The sequence below is a fragment of the Onychostoma macrolepis genome, chromosome 08 (assembly GCF_012432095.1).
Source record: "Onychostoma macrolepis isolate SWU-2019 chromosome 08, ASM1243209v1, whole genome shotgun sequence".
Taxonomy (NCBI): Eukaryota; Metazoa; Chordata; class Actinopteri; order Cypriniformes; family Cyprinidae; genus Onychostoma; species Onychostoma macrolepis.
This window is the reverse complement of record NC_081162.1, coordinates 13,166,944-13,184,643: the sequence shown is the minus strand read 5'-3', so window position 1 is coordinate 13,184,643 and position 17,700 is coordinate 13,166,944. Positions and strand designations below refer to the sequence as shown.

The following is a 17,700-nucleotide window of genomic DNA, read 5'->3' as shown; positions in this document are numbered from 1 at the left end:
AATATCATTATGAAATAAATGTTATGCTTCTTTTGAAGCAAAGAAATTTGATATTATTTAACAATTGTTAATTTTGAAAAATTGTTTTGATACTTCTACCATTTCTTTTGGTATAGATTGTTCAGTGAATATAAGGTGGAGGTTTAGGGTCTTTTTTTTTTTTTGCATATTTCATAATTTTCTATTTTTATTGTATGTGAATACATGGATGTATATTTGTGTATGTATAGACGGATGTATATGTATGTGTGTGCATATGTATATTTTTTATTATTATTTGTGGTGTAGTATTATTGAATATGTTTTGAACATTTGTTTTTCTATTTCTCAAGTATTTTGTATTTACTGTATGTTTTTCTTGCAGTTTTATCTTTCAGTGTACTTTCTGCTAGGGCTGCTCGATTATGGCAAAAATCATAATCGAGATTATTTTGGTCAATATTGTAATCACGATTATTTAAAATGATTATGAGTGGGCCATATGACCAAAACTTGATATGAGTAATACATATCAAATATAAATTCAAATATATATTTCCTGTAAATAAGGTTGCTATGCACATAGTATTATGTAACTATTAGTAACAAACAAACAAACAAAAACTCAAAATAATTCAACTGTCGGTAATAAAAAAAAAAAAGAAGCAACGGACGAAAAGCTGCTGAAAATTCACAGGAATAAATTACATTTTAAAACACATTAAAATAGAAATCACTTATTTAAAATTGTAATAATATTTCACAATATTACTGTTTTTACTGTATTTTGATCAAATAAATACAGCCTTGGTGAGAATAAGAGACTTTTAAAAAAAATCTTACAGACCTCAGGCTTTTGTATGGTAGGGGATATGCAGATTTACACATTCATTTTCATTTTTACTGTTAAAAATTAGGATTATCTTTTAGAATAATCATTATTATTCTCTAACAGTTGTCAACCAGTCTTCAGAAAACAGAACAACTTTTCAGTTTGAAATCATGGCGTCAAAGTTTAGCTAGTTAGTATAGGTTCAGTTCATAGATGACAGTTAAAATATATACCTCACATACATTGTAAATTGAATTAAATCATCTGCCAAATGAGTAGTTTAACCGTAATTTTCCACAAGATGATGCAGAGCTATTAATCAGTGTTTTGTGTGAAAGTTATTATTTTAAAGTAGAGCACAGTAGCATATGCTGGTAATGCTTAGAGTTCAAACTGAGATTCTCTGACAGGGAAAGTGAGGGCAGAGCCTGTAATAATAATGGAGACACTAATGCTGATTATAATTACATGTGTTTTTTTTTGACAGATGAAAAGGGCCTCATTGGCGCGTTACCGCTGTGCTGTGTGTCTGTTTGTATTAGTTTCCCTCGCTATAACCTCTCCTGTTAAGACAGAAGTAATAAAGCCAAGCACGCTCCTCATCTTTGAATGGGAGCTCTGTAATGTCCTGACTTCATAGAGTCGTAACTGAGAAATAACAAGCAGTGTACATTAACACACCATTGCCTTCTGCAGCCCCATCCTGCAATGCCGTAGCTGTGTAACGTGCCATAAACAGCTCCTACCCAGATGCCACTCCAGCACAGGGACCGTATCGGGTCCCCCTATGTGTCCTCCGCTATAAACACAAGCTGCTGTCTGCTGGAGCCCTGCCCTCCGCACTAGCAGGGGAACCCAAAAAGAGATTTCCAGCAGAACCGCAGCCGTAGATTTGCTTTAAATTGGATCCAGTGCACAGATGGAGGCACCGGTGCTTTTGACCCTCCTCCGCCGTGCTGTGGATGTTGTCCTCGTCTTCCCTTTTTAGCTGCATCGAGTGACAGAGTTTCAGTAGAGGTGCAGGCGGCGATGACCCTGCTAATTAAGCCAAGAGCCAAACCACTCTGATTCGAGTTTTCTTGCATCCTGAAAGTTAAAAACAATAGATTTCTGTTAAATGGCACTTCAAAGGAGAATTTTACAGCAGTGTTGGGAGGTAATTAACTTGGAGTAGTGACACTATACTAACTTGACTATATTTTTCAGCAGTGTGATAGCAGTTCGTTATTTTCTTAACAGTGTAGCTTTTCCAGTAACAAGGTACTTTATCCAGTGATTACCGGTGTAGCACTCTACCTTTTTAATGTCTGACCTGAGGAAATAATATCACAGTCCCTATACTATGCAGTATGTTTTTTATGTAAGTGAGGTGTTTTATTTAGTATACATTTATCTGTTCAAGTTTTATTTTAATTGGCATTATTTTTTAATTAAAATCCCCTGATTTAAATTATATATAGGGCAGTTTTAAATTTTTTACATTGTGTTTTTAATTTTTAAAACATTTCCTGTTTGACTTCAGTGTGGATAGCTACTGTTTGTTAGTAGTTTGTAATGTAACTTACTACTTTTTCAAAACATTTGGTTTAAGTTTTGAATGAACATTATTTTAAATGAATTAGCTTAAAATGCATAACACAAGTTTTACATAAATGCGTGTATGGTTCGGTAAAAGTTCATAAATGCACTATTTTAAGTTAATAGACCTAAAATCCATAGGCATTTTAAGTTTTCGATAAATGCATGTATAGTTTGAAAAGTTGGACACACTCTCAGAAATAAAGGTCCAAAAGCCATCACTGGGGCGGTACCTTTTCAAAAGGTACACTTTTGTACTTATTAGGTTCAAATATGTACACTTTAAGTACTAATATGTACCTTTAAGGTACCAAAATGGACCCTTTAGGTACAAACATGTACCTTTTGAAAAGGTACCGCACCAGTGACATCTTTTGTACCTTTATTTCTGAGAGTGCGTGTGTGTGTGTGTGTGTGTGTGTGTGTGTATACAGTATATACTGTATATATGGGTAGTTGACAAATAAAAATTGGACTGTGTCCTACGGTGTGACATAGCGAAAATGCAGGGGAAAAAAACTTATTTAATTATTATTATTATTATAAAATATGAAATATTATTACTATTATTTTTTAAGGTGATACATTTAAAATGCATAATTTTTCCATAAAAGAATTTATAGTTAAACTAAAACTTAAAACACAATAAGTGTACATAAACACTTGACTGTAGTTTACGTAATTCAAATTGTGATTGGTTTGTAGCTTCCCCAATGCTACTATAACCCATATTTTGCAACATGTATAATTTGATATGTAATGCAATATTGATTTTGCAATTAGGAAATATCAAGTTCTGTAGCCTGACGATTAAATCTGAAAATATGTGATGTTTTATCAGACGTATTTTGGAAATTAACAGTTTGTACCCTTCTGAAAAATCTTGTTTGAAATAATAGGTGTGTTTAGTTGTTTTCTAGCTCTTTAGCTGATCCAAGCTGGTCATAGATCTTACCATGTTCCAAATAGCAGCCATATTGACCATCTGGTATCTGTTTTTGCAGATGCAAGATGATCTACTGTGGCTAATGACTAGGGTAGGCTAGCTAATGCTTAAGATGGATTTTCTAGTCATTTCATGTTGTTTTTCTGTTTCAGTTATGTATCTAAAATATAAGCATGATATTAAGTCTTCTTTTAGCGGCTCGTGACTGAAGGGCTACCTACAGTAAAGGCGTTTTCATTCGATGCTTTTCCTGAAAATCTCTGTCACACAGTCAGTCTCACCTTCAACACCCCCCACCTTAATTCTCCCCGGTTCCCTCGCCCCAGTCCCATCTTTCAGGGACGCTTTGATCCTGCGTTCTCAACGCCTCCCCGCTCCGGTGGAAACGGTTTGATGTAGGGAAAGGCCGCCTGCGCAGAGGGATGAGTGTGCAGCAACTCTTCCTCTGTGAAATACATCTTTTATTTAGCGCAGCCCTGAGACAGCACTTCTGCCTCGCCACACCACAGTGATAAATGTTCTACACAGGTTTCTGCTGCCGCCCACTCCTGAGCGCTGTTAGCACACATGCTAATGCGTTCCTGTGCTACACAGTCGTCACAGTAATGGTGAAGGTGAAAACAAAATGGTTGATATTGTCTGATACGTAGTACTATTGCTAATATTGATTTCATTTATGATATTTCTTAATAAATTAAATTATTTTGTGGTGTTTTTTTTTGTTTGTTTTAAGGTAAAATGGGTTGTCATTATAACTGAACATTTAATGGGCTCTTAAATTATTTGTTTGTTTATCATAACTGCAGCAGTTATGGAACATGATCCATCTTTAAACAACTTTAAATGAATTTACAAGTGTCACACAACTCATTTTAATAAATGTCACATTTGGCTTGATCATTGTTTAGTGTGAAATAACTCTCTCTAATCTCTCTTGTCATGACCTCTGGCAAACACCACTGTCTGTTTGAATGAGCGCTGTGATTGAATGCTTTGTAACTGCTTGTGTCCTTTTAGCATTTCTGCTCAGGTTCAGTTGAGCAGCAGGAGAAATAGCTCTTATCTTACATGACTATTTGCTAGCAAGGTTTGTTTGCTTCAAAGGTTGTGTTATGCATTAATTTGCACTAATTTTCATGCTAAAGAAATAATAAATCACTTTTATTGATTTGTACTTTTTCTTTTAGTTTACATTTTAGTAAATTACTTTTAGGTAAATGATGGACACTTGCATTTAAACGGTGCACTAAGTAATTTCAAAAGAAATCTTACCGATACCAAACTTTTATTTTTTACCTGTTGATATCCTTTTGTAAAACTTTCTATGTTTTTGAAAGAAATATTGTTTAGTATAGTGTTATCCATGATTTTATAACCTCCAGATTGGACTATTGTAACTCCTTATTGTTATGCCCCTGGACTGTTTTGTTGTGTTTTGCTCCCCATGTGTTCCGTGTGACCCAGTTTCTGTCTCCCAGTCTAATTATTAATTTGATTCCAGGTGTGCCTCCTTAGTTCCCTTGTTATCCTGAGTTTAAAAGCCTGTCCTTTCAGTTAGTGTTTGTTGGTCCTTGAATGTCTTCCCTGCTTGTGATGTGTTATTTTGATTAAAAGACTCTCATTGTGAAGATTTCCTCGTCTCCCCGTTCCTTATTCCCGTGAACCGTGACACTTATACAACGGCTTACCTGCCAAGGTTATTAATCGCCTCCAAATGGTACAAAACTCTGCTGTAAATTTTGTAAATAACTCATTTACCTCCCTGCTTCTCTGTTTTCCGACTTTTGTTTGTATGTTACATGACTTTTATAGTTATTGGACCACCTTCTTGACAAAATTGATGTTCATCATCTGATTGCATGACCTCTTGTTGTTAATTATCTGTAGATATTTGTTGTCAACACTTGTTTATTTGAATGTCCCCTCTGATTGGCTGGTGTATTTTGTTTGCTAATTGCTTGCATTAATTTGTGAAGTGTCCTTGGGTTCCTGAAAGATGCTATAAAAATAAAACATCATTATTATTATTATTATAGTACAGAGTATAGGGACCAATTCTCACTATTAACTAACTATTAATAAGCAGCACATTAGAGGCTTATTGAGGCAAAACTCATAGTTAATGGTTTGTTAATAGAATTAAAAATAGAAATAGAAAGTAAATTGTGACCGAAATACCTTATGCTCACCAAGGCTTCATTTATTTGATTGAAAAGTACATTAGTAAAAACAGTAATTTTGTGAAATATAATTACAATTTAAAATAACTAAGCAAAGCTATATTTTCAGCAGCCATTACTGCAGTCTTCAGTGTGACATGATCCTTCAGAAATCATGCTGATTTGGTGCTGGTTTATTTTTCTTCTTTCTTCTTATCATTATTATTAATGTTGAAAACAGTTGATTAATTTAGTGTGTCCTGGCTGATTAAGAGTAAAAATCTTACTGACTCCAAACTTGTGAACTGTAATGTATGTTTAAAATCATACCCACATGACATGAAGACTTTAGTAAAATCAGTTGCCTAGAAGTTGTTTCATTTCACATGGAGCAGGTCCCCTCATGGCGGCAGCCATGTTGAGGTCACATGACCAGCCATGACCACTACTTGCTTATTCAGTAACCTGCAGATTAAATAATCTTAATATTGCATTTCTACAATTGCATCAGTAAATAAAAATGTTCTGTAAGCATGTGTATAAATCCAAAACAATCACAAAAATGTACGTTCTGTGCCTTTAAGAAACTTTGTAACAGGTCACAAAAAATGAATGTAGTTTGAATTATATTGTCTGTTGTTGTTCAGATATCCGGGGCATAGAGAACTTCCTGGACCAGACGTCTCAGCAGGGCATGGATGTGTCTCTCCAGAAGGTGGAATCCAATATTAACATGATGATCACTGGAATGTTCCGCACCATGAGGGTGGAAGAGCTGCATCGCTACAGGGACACACTGAGGCGTGCTGTGCTGTTCATGAGCCCCGCCACAGCAAAGGCCTTCATTACCGAGGTACATTCTCACACACACACACACACAAGGATGTATAAATACATATCCCACACCAGCGCCATAAATGTTCACACTTACATTTCATTCAAATGGCTGCCGTTACACTAATAGATTTCTTTGCACTGCACAGATGCAAGTAGTGGCCCTCAAATCCAGCCAGCGGGCTTTTAACGCAAGGCCTTCAATCTGTCAGTCCAACCAGCATTTAACTAGTTCACATTATGTTGATCTGTGAGGCTCACAGCTCCAGGCAGGATATGATGTCATGGTAAATTGAATATTTTCAGTGCTTTTATGGCAGATTAAATATAGCATGTGTCAATACATTCAATCTGACACAGGGACTTTTTTACTATAATGCAAAGCTTTGGCTTTTTCCATTTTAGCCTGAGTCCCTTTCTTCCTATGGGTCATAGTAATTCATTCTGATTGAAAAATGTCACTTGTTTTAATTGGCAGTATTTGTAAGGAAGCCATTAAATGGCTTTGCTCTCTCTCTGATAACTCTCTCTGGGAATTAAACCATGAAGTATTGCTTAATCTCACATGCTATTCTCATTCGCCTTTAATTAAAAATATCCTGTGAAAAGCAATCAAAATCCAATTTTGGTTGAACGTGGAATAGGACAGGAACCATCAGTAGTGGTTGAGACTGCAGGCAGCTGTAATGACTCTTGGGTCTGGGGATGATAAGTTGATCAGGGGGAGCTCAGAGTCTTAAAGATACACACTTCAGCCAGGGAATCATCGCAGAAAATTTAAAGCAGCTTATTGTTTTTATTATTGGATTTGACTGGGAAAACGTTATTCTCACGGTACACTTGGCTACCCTTTGGGAACAAATTATTTTGCAGGAATACATTGGGAACCATGTGTTGCTCAGACATGTATTTTGAAAGGAGTCCACTCAGACATCACACCAATTTCCATCGTATTAGAATCTAAACCTGAATTGATAATTGGTAAGTGAGCTGTTTTTGGCGACCTCTCAGCTGGCTTAAATTAATGTCTGAGTCCTTTATGACACCCACAGAGTTTACGAAGGATATGCTGTTAAATAGTTTGTAGTGTAGCTACATAGCGTTCGTGAGCATCGGAGACTTCTTTATAAACATTTATAGTGCTATATATACTGTATATGCTCAGCAAAAAAAAAAAAAAAAACACTGAATATCACATATCGTCTAACATCACATATCCTTCATAAGCTTTGTGGGTGCCATTAATTTAAGCCAGTTTAGAGGTCATGTTTATTTGATCAGAAATACAGTGAAGAGTATTACAAATTTAAATAATTTCTTTTTATTTTATTATATTTTAAAATGTTATTTATTATTGTGATGGCTAAACTGAATTCAACAGCCATGACCCCAGTCTTTAGTATCACATGATCCATCAGAAATATAACATGTTGATTTGATGCTCAGAAAACCCTGAATGATGGTATGTATTGACCTTATGCATCAGACAAACAAGTTGTCAGCCGTCTGTTTTTTTAAATATAAATAAATAAATAAATCAGTAGCCATTTGTAGCCTCATTCCTGGGCTTTGATTGCATGCAGTGAGTGTGTTCAGGTTTTCCAGCAACACAGCAGGGAAGACTATTAAACATCTGTTGTGAGCGTTCATTACCGGTTCTTGGAACTAAAGCTGCAGTGTTCTGTTTTGTTCAGGAACTGTCACATAAAAGCAGCGTATCTGGCTTATCTAAGTCTTTTGTCTGCACTATAAAGCTGATTTAAAGGCCAGTTCATTGTTCAAGAGACATTCTGTGTATAGTTAGAGACAAATTGCTCCTATTAGAAGACATGTTTCAGCATGCAGCTGCTTCTCAGGTGTTTTATGGTCAATTGTGAACATATTTTACTATAGGGCTGGTATATAATAATGACAAAATAAAGAATCACATTAGTTGCGGGACTGCGCTTTACCAAATGTGGTTTGTTTGAAACAACCTACAGAAGTTTCTCAAAAAAAAAAAAAAAAAAACATCTGAAAAGGCTTTGTCTTTATTGTGTAAGTCTCCAGTGTGCAATGCTAGAGTTTGACGAGTCACATTTATTGAAATAATTGATGCTCTCTTATTCTTATTGTTGAAGTCTAACAGAGTCTTTTACAAGCTCAGACAAACTTTACTGTGTGTGAATCTGTGCAACGGATTCTGTGCACGACCCATAGAGCCCCATTAAGCAGTCGATGGTAGATACACATGTCAAGATTAATGTTCACTGATGGCTCTAAACACGTCATTTTGGGTCCTGCTCACACACTTTATGAAAGCATCATGAGCTGTGTTTGCATTTGGGAAACATTTGATTGTTTATTGGACATTGGATAATTATGTGCTAGCAATAATGTATGTAATTTACCATCAACCTTCAAGCATCTATTCAACGAGTGGACAAGCATAGCAAATAATTTCTGGATCCTTTCCAGCATCGACAAAGACAAAGCTCAAATGTATTCAGTAGTGTGTGTGCTACCTGTCAGAGGAAGTCTGGGATTGAAGTGATGAAGTCAGATTACGAATGGTCTTTCTTGGGTGAAGGGTCCCAGGCCAGGCATTTAACAGGAGGAGATCAGCCTCACTGTGGACGGACAGAAGACACGATGGAGCGTGTCAGTGAGGCGAGAGGTGAGGACATGGTTCGACCAGCCGCCTGTCTGTGTGATGTGTGTTTGGTGAACAGTCAAAGACACATGTCCATCACACTTGCGCTGACAAGCTGTCAAACTATGGAGGGAAACCATCCACTCCAATGGACAATTAAGGTGTAGTGTTTTGAGGAAACATGATGGGTTTGAGTAGCTTTGTCTATCAATTAGGGTCACAATGGTTGACAACCAACTAGTTTTAACTAGATGTTGATAACCAAGTAGTTTAACTAGATTTTGAATCACCTATTTATTTTTAGACTTTTATTTATTCTAGACATTAAACTAATAAAAAGGATATACAATTAAAATGAAAATAAAATATCAAATTTTCATTTTCTATATTTATTTAATTTTACATCCTTTCTATATTTTTTATTATTTCTATAATATTTTTCTAAATAGTTTTCATTTGTTTTTTTGTTTTGTTTTGTTTTTAAGTTTTACTTTTTAGTTTTAGTTTTCAGTTAGTAGCTTTCGTACATCAACAGTTAAACATTTTTCATTTATTTCAGTTGGTTATCAAGACAGTGTTTCAAATGGTTTATTCAATGTAATGTTTTGTATTTTATTTTATGGATTATTTAGCCTTTTACTAGTTCAATTATATATACGACCCATTTGGCATTTTCTTCAGTGCGGAAGTAAGCCTATGGGCGAGACTTCCAGTTCATTAGCCGCTATAGGTAAATAATTAGAAGAATAACAACATGCAGTAAACGGTAAAACTGTTTGTACTACAAACCAGTGTGTTCATAATTAAGATTATACATTAAAATAACATGGTAAGACACACCAATTTTCAATATCAAGCAGCAAAACGAACTGTTTTGTACAGCTAAAAATAGCTGGACGCGGATGAGACCGGAAACAGACCCATAGACCCATTTTTACGGCAAGAAAAAGGTGGATAGACAAAACTCATTTATTAAAACTCTTACGGCTCTTTGTGCCAGGCGCCAAAGATAAAAAAATATATATTTTTATCTTTTTGTAAGCGGCAGGCACATTGGCTTTAACCAATTACCAGGCAGATTAAAAACCAAAAGAACATTGCACTGAGCTCATCATGTCGGAGTGTTGAAAACATAATGAAGATCATTTAAAATGTAATGGAATTCCTAGTGTTATATGATCCATAAAAAATCTTTTACAGAGATACAAGTTGGCTTGCCAGGTAAAAATACAACTAAGCTACGTGTAAAATGTCATAGTTATGTGTCTGACATGAAAACTACTAGTCATAGTCATAAAGCCATAAAATGATAAATTGCAAACAACACATATACTAGCCTATTTTGTTTATTTAGTTTTTGGTAAAATCAAATGTGACCTTGTTGTTTGCAACTTTGGCAACGTCGTCGCGAACACAGCCTCGACTGCACAAAACACTTCCACTACGAGAGATTCCACTCCTTGCTGTGTCCCGTGTGGCCTTTACACGGTACACGGCCTTACACAGATAGAGCATGAACACAAGCACGTGACCTTTTGAAAGCAGCTGCCTATCAGCGTATACCAGATTGAGTCCAAATAGCAAATGCCCGTACCTGTCACCTGTCCGACCCACAAATATTATTCCACCCGTTGCGCCAATTTTAGCAGTTCACCCATCGGGTACCCGCCCGCGTGCAAGACTCTGCCTAAGAACTAGTTCATCATCAACATTTGCAAACATTGTCATAATCAGCCACCAGAAAATAGTCTTGCATACAGACACTAGTCTGACGCGTGCAATATTTCAGCATAACCAGCTTTGTCAGATCATTTTCAGTTTACTTTCAGAAATGAATATTAAAGTACCGTTGTACCATGTAGCTCTGACAAAAATCAGCACATTAGTTCCACATTCCTTCCTCTCGCTACCACAGCAAAATATTTATTCATTTATTTACATTCAAAGCTGTCAGGACAAGGCAGCTGCTGTTTCTCATCAGCCGGTGGACTGTGTGTGATTCACAGGCCTCACTAACTCGTTAACGTCTGTGGTCACTCCGGCTCAAGGTTACAGTGGTGACTGATGGCCCTGTCCTCACACACTCATACACAAACATGCACAGGCACACGCAAAACACACATGCAGACGTGTTTAGACAAGCCTCTCTAACTACCACCCAAGGTCACGCTCACAGAAGCAGACAAACACAGCGGGTGAACTCCGTCGGCACTCGCTGTGACCTTAAGAGCTCTGATTGGATAAGAGGTAAACACTGCAAATGGAAAATTGGAGCATCTGTGTGATCCGCACTGGAAAAAAGTAGCAAAATAAAGAATAAAGAAAGACGTTACAGAAGCGTGGCAAGATAACACATGACTAAAAGGGTGATATTCATATCTGCTTTGAAGGTTAAACAGACAAGAGGCAATGATTGCTTCTTCTTCAACAGAGTCGCTTATGATAAAGTTACGACAAACGGAATTTGCGAGGTAGTTATGTCATTAAAATTCTTTTTTCCCCATTTACATGAGAGTTTATATTTGAGGTGTTCATTCAAGGTGACAATTTGGATGTGTGCACTCCGCTGAGCTCTTATGCTGATTGACGTATGAAAAACTTTTCTGCTGCTCAGACAAATCCTTTCCACAGCAGCAGGAAACGGAGAGGCCTTTTCAAATACATTATTTAAAATGGAGGACAGGAGATGATGACTGCTCAGATTCATTGTATGTTTTATAGCGGGCCTGACATCATTGGTGCCTGTGCGGTGGTGACAGACAAGGAGAGTCTTACCTGGTACAAAGAGTCTTTGTGATGAATAGTAATGAGCAGCGCTGCCCTTTTGCCATAAAAATTAACGAAGATTTAATGCATGAGACAGCATGGTTTTCTAAATCCATAAATTCATATGTGACAATATAATTATGAGATTCCCCATAGGAAAGGAAAATCTCTTTAGGATCTCACTTGTTTTATTTGGACAGCAAGGAGATTGAATGGAGAACAGAATAGAAGCTTCTTGAAGTTTCCTGCTTCTTTCTTTCTCTCTCTCTCTCTCTCTCAAAGAAAATGCAAAGAAATTCATTCAACTCAAGTTTTCTTTGTCTTAACACATTTTTTCTATGTATTCTTTGAGTGTTCTGAAAAAGTCATCATATTTAATATATTAATTTTTGTCAGTGAGAGTAAAATAACTTAATTTGCCAGAATGCATTACCTTTGTTGAATTTCTGTCATAAAGTGGTTTAGGGATGACAACCTGAAATTGAACATCACCCTGGTTCTATCGACAAAAAGCCAATATTATTTTTCTATTACCATTTGTGTCATTGCAAAAAATAAACTTTGTGACCAACAAACATTTACACTTTTTTTCATGTTAATATAAAATACAATCACCAGTGGTAAAAAGCCAAAGTTAGGCTATAAACGAACTACACCACAGTCGTTCAGACTTTAGCATCACAACTGTTGGTCTTTTGATGACTCTTTCAGTCTTAAATTCAAATCTACAAGTTAGAAAGTTCGAGTTGGAATAATTTGCCAGAGCATGGTTATAAACACAGCAAGGCTGTAGAAGCAGACCAGTGAGTAGATGAGTTTTCCTTTTCTGCATGATTATGTTTAATGTCCCCAACAACCTCTTTAGTCCCATTTAGCCACTTTTTAGCAATCACCTTTTCCATAAATTGGGACACATACTGCAAGATTATCAGGTTGATTTTCAGACGAATTCTCCCCTTCTGACAATCCTAGGTAAAATCCTGATTTTCTTGTTGGTTCTACAGATTATCTTATCTGATTTTCCTGTGGTGTGGGGTGTGTTAAGAACAATTGATCTGCTCGGAAGAACGTCAGGGCCACACTGATCGTAAACATCCAACATGTTGAATATTTCCGATCAGAAATTCTGTTGTGTGTGTGGGAATCCCTGAGATCAAGCGTGCATGCAAGCTGTAGATTGCGGAATGAAACAATTCTCAATCAGCAAGCAAATTGACAGAAGCATTACTCACCTCCAGCTTGCGCTGTAATATGTAAAGTCCATGTTCATGCCGTCAGGGGTGTCATGCACTCATTATTTTTGAGGGGGTGTGTGTGTGTGTGTGGCTGGGGGTTGTCATGTGACACACAGCAGCCACAACAGCACTTATGTTTTTTCCTTTTTATTCAAAACATTCCCAAACGCATTAACTATATCATGAAATATCTCGATTGTCACCTAGATTATGATTGTCAAAGTAGCCTAATAATGTGGTCTATTAACTATGCATAAAAATCTGTCTGTTTGCTTAAGTAAAAGATATGGGTGTCAAGCCATAACATATTTTTAATAAGACTGACTTTATATTTAATGTGAATATTAAAAACATTGTAAGTTAGGCTACTTATCATAACACTTTCATTGTACAGAAAGAGAGAAAATAACATTTACATTATCAAAGAACATTTTCACTGACAGTCTAGAGTTCAAGCACTCTCAAAAACTCCCATTAAAATCACTGAAGCTGTTTACACTGTGAAGTGAATATCTTACCTACAGATTCATACACACATCTGCACTTTGTTTCTAACAAGAGAATTCGCCAGAAAGAGGTATTCAGTCAGCGAACGAGTGAAGAAAACGCCGGCATTTTAGCGATGACTCATCTGAACACCTCTGATTGGTCATTGCATTCATAAGCTCAACAGAATCGTGTGTGATTGGTTATAATGCAGCGCTGTACAAACGCATCTGTTTCTGGCTCAGCACCAGCCAGCAAACGCAAATTTGAATTTAGCAGCTGATGATATGATGCTCGAACGATTTAATTATGCTGGTGTGATTGTATCAAATATAGAAAATATTATTTTGTCTTTTGGAAGCTGCATTCAAAATCCACTTGGCTCAGAAATCTGAGGGGGCACGTGCCCCCTCACTTTGAATGGGCATGACGCCTCTGCATGCCGTCTTTACGACTCCATCCAAACTCCATCCCTTTTTTTCTGCAATTTTTGGTAAAAGAGAAATGCAAATACAGTTATCCCCATTTCTTCTTGCCCATCGTCTGCCATTATTTACTGTAAACACACGTTTGACCGCACAAGATTTCCCGTGTTCACAGTTGGGACTCTGGTGTTCTGTCTTGGTCACATTGTGGCATTCCACACACTATAGAAACAAAACTGTTAAATCTATGATTTTTTATTATGTGTGTGGGCTCTCACATTATGAAAATCTGATAAGAGACCAGCCTTAAGCCAGAGTGGGGTATAACTGATTTTATGTACTGTACTGTATTTTATGTTAAAACATGAAAAAATTTTGAGCATGACCTTACTTCAGGCATTTAACCCAAAACTCATTCAAAAAAAAAAAAAAAAAAAAAACACTGACTTCTGGACTGACTTGTTTCTGGGTATTAGGACTCATTTCTGCAGCACTCTTATTTCAATTCAGTACATTCCTCTTCCTGTCATTTGCAATTCAAATGCCAATCAATTTTAATATGAGCATTTCTGTCCTCTTACAGGCTTTATGTTTGTATATCAATGATTAGCTTGTTTCTTTTTATTAGGAACTGTAGCAGAAACGTCTACAACAAAGTTGATTTTACTAGTCAGGATGCTCAGAAAGAGCAATGTTTGAAAGCATAATGTTTACACATTTTGGAGAAATCAGTCTACAAACATTACTCTGCTTATTAAGCTAGGAGAGGAAAAGGTATATTAACATTAAGAAAAATGACACACTTTAGCTTAATTGAAACATAATTGAGAACTCTGAATCTTCTGAGCCATGAAAGCGCAGCCAATAAGTACTAAAATTTTCATCATCATCATCATGTCTATCAAAGACCCTGTTTATTTAACACATTTATTTGCTTTGTTGTCTTGCATAAAAAGACTTCCTTTACATAATGCTGAAACATCAGTAAATCATCCAGTGCTGTGTGAGCAAAGGCTTGTGTTTATAGCGCAAGGGCCGGCAGCCGCATCTTCGCGTGATCACCGGGCCACAGTTACGAGCGGAGATGATTCTTGGAGATGGGTTGGAGGCTCTGACTGACGTGTCAGCTTTTTTATCGGGGTGGATGGCCACGGCTGTCAGCTGGAGAGCGTTTCAGCCCGCATGATGGATTATTTACAACTCTTGTGCCACCGCCCCTCGCCACATCCTCCGAGTCGCTCCCGTACATTACATGGCCAATTACACCATGCTGGCCATTTTCTCATCTCAATCAAATTATCTGTACGTTGTGTTTAATTTCAGTCGCAAAGAGCTCAGCCGTTTTTTACATGGGTCTGTGGAAACAATATATCACCCTGGGAGTCCTGTTGAATGGGCAAACAGGCTGCCATAAAGAAGTCTTTGGAAAATAGATAACACAGCTAGTGCTGGCTTTTTCGATTAAAGTGGAATGAAGGATGAAGAATGAAATTACTTGCACTAGTATTTCTCCTTAATTCATGCACTTTACTTAAATGGGAAGCTTGCTACTAAGACGTCTGCAACGGTGAGAGGAGAAGTGCATTGTAAATTCATAAATTTTCCCTTGACGTAGATGGAACCGCCGCAGACCGTTTTCCGACAGAATGACGAAAGATGTATTTACATTTATTTAGGTACATATTTATTTTTGCATGGGCAACAGCATCTGGAATGTCATTGATTGTTATTGATTCACAGGGATGTTATGGATTAATGAAATTGTAACGATTATTACCACCATCAGCAACTTTTCAATTCACAGACGGAAAGCCTGTGCTCCTTCAAACCGAAAAATTTCCTGTCTCATTTGGAATTTGCATTGGATTTACTTGTAGTTTTGTGCCGGTTGCCTCGGGACAGTCTTATTTCAATGCCATGTATTTTCATTTATTTCTTTGCTATTAATGCCGCAAGTCTCCCAAAGAGGAGCTTGATGAATAGTGACACAAACATGGTATGTGCTGATAAGCTTACAGTGGCTGGATTACTCCCATAATCCTCTTCCTGCTCGTGGTCCCATTACCCACTGCACAAAGACCCATGCAGGGGTCACACACCAGGTCACGATTGCATTGTCACCACCCATCACACTTTGCTTCTGCCACCGTCGGCCAGGTTCAGACAGCACTCTGTTGGAGTGTTAGATGATATCTGGGGACCTTCCTCTTGTGGCAGATTGCTGGATGTTGGATTAATGCGGTTTTGTCGGGAGGAGAGGGGCGACACGCTGGCACCGAGTGCTCTGCCGTGAGACCACAGGGACCGGACTGAACTATTGCACTTATAAAGGGAGCTCTTGATTATTCAAAGTGCTGTTTTTGAGTGGTGCAAGTGTACTTGGTTGTTACACTGGGAATAATGAAACAGAACCAACATCTGATGATTTTATGGGATGTGGAATGACTGAGAGTGAACTGCTTTTGGACCCTAATGAGAAACTGAGCCCTGAGTGAATGGGGGCTTGTGGACACTTCTACATTTTGCAGGGTTGCATATTGTTCTCTCTCTCTCTCATAAATGCCTGTTCTTTCACTCTTGTAAAAATTAATGTTCCAAAAGAGGTGTTTTGCAGCAATTCCATACAGTAGAGTTAACCTTTATGGGTTCCCTGAAGAGACTTTAATTGAACAGTTCTTTTAAAGAACCATTTTTACTTAGTGTGAAGAACATTTGAATAATCTGAGGAGCCCTTTTCCACTTATGGATGTTAAAGGTACTTCATGGAATCATAGATGGCAATAAATAACCTTTATTTTTAAAAGTGTTGAGAACAAACATCCATTATAGCAACATTCAGGCTCATAAAACTTTAAAGTAATAGCACAATTCTGACAGGGACATTGATAGAGGTGAGTTGAGACAATGTTCAGATGTTTCTCTAAACTTCCCCTGTGAGTTATCTTCTCTCAAAAGCCCTATTCGGATGGTAATTGTTTCTCATGGGGACGTAGCCTAAGTGATTTTCACCATTTACTGGGGGTAGTTGGTTATTTCATTGCCGTCCAAATCCAGAATGTCGGTGTTTATCTCTCACCACCCCTGTAAAAATCCCCGGCCGGATTACCTACTGTTTTTTGACAAACACCAAGGTCGTGTGGTCATTTAATTGCCGTCAGAATCCACATCTCTGAGTTTGCGAGAAGAAATCGATTCAAAATTCAGTTTTTAAACTCTTTATGAGCACTCCCGAACACCGTACGGTAACTGTTGTACTTTGGTGTAATTTGCATAAATATTTATTTCTGAAATTCTGGAAATATTTAAAAGAACAATACTTCATAATTGCTCCACCACAGCGAGTGAGAGCAGAAAGAGAAGAAAAGCACATAAACATTTGAAATGGGTCTTTATTATAGCAGCAGCAGGTATGCAGTACAATTTTTAAATGTGTATTATAAACAGATATATAGATAACTATATTGCGTATAATTATATACGACTATAGCGCATCTATTTTCCTATTTTTAAACAGGAGATTTAAATAATCAAATAATAAATAGGATTATATATTATAAAATATGCATGGAATAATAAGAATACATTTTACATAAGTATTTTTAAATACATTTTACACAATAATAAGAATAAATTTGTAAATAAAATTAATTTTATTAGCAGACAATCATGTGACTGGCCACGTGAGCAGTGTGTTCCCGGGTTCGTAGGATCACAGAACTCGCTTCTCCACTGTGAATAAATCGCTATCCGAATCCATGAGTTTTATCACTGAGGTGAAATGTAAATTTATTTTTACAGACGTCCATATGAGAAACAATTACCGTCCGA

General features: G+C 36.9%; 1 protein-coding gene across 7 annotated transcripts in view; it reads left to right on the top strand.

The window, feature by feature from the left end:
• Positions 1 to 17,700, top strand: part of grid2 (glutamate receptor, ionotropic, delta 2) — a 419,312-nt gene that overhangs the window by 252,814 nt on the left and 148,798 nt on the right. For all 7 annotated transcript variants that reach the window (XR_009272479.1, XM_058784731.1, XM_058784732.1 and 4 more), the window contains one exon: positions 6,142 to 6,347. Coding sequence is in view for 6 of the 7 variants with exons in the window: in XM_058784731.1 (XP_058640714.1) it covers positions 6,142 to 6,347 (206 nt within the window). In the remaining variant the exon portion in view is untranslated. The remainder of the gene's footprint in view (positions 1 to 6,141; positions 6,348 to 17,700) is intronic.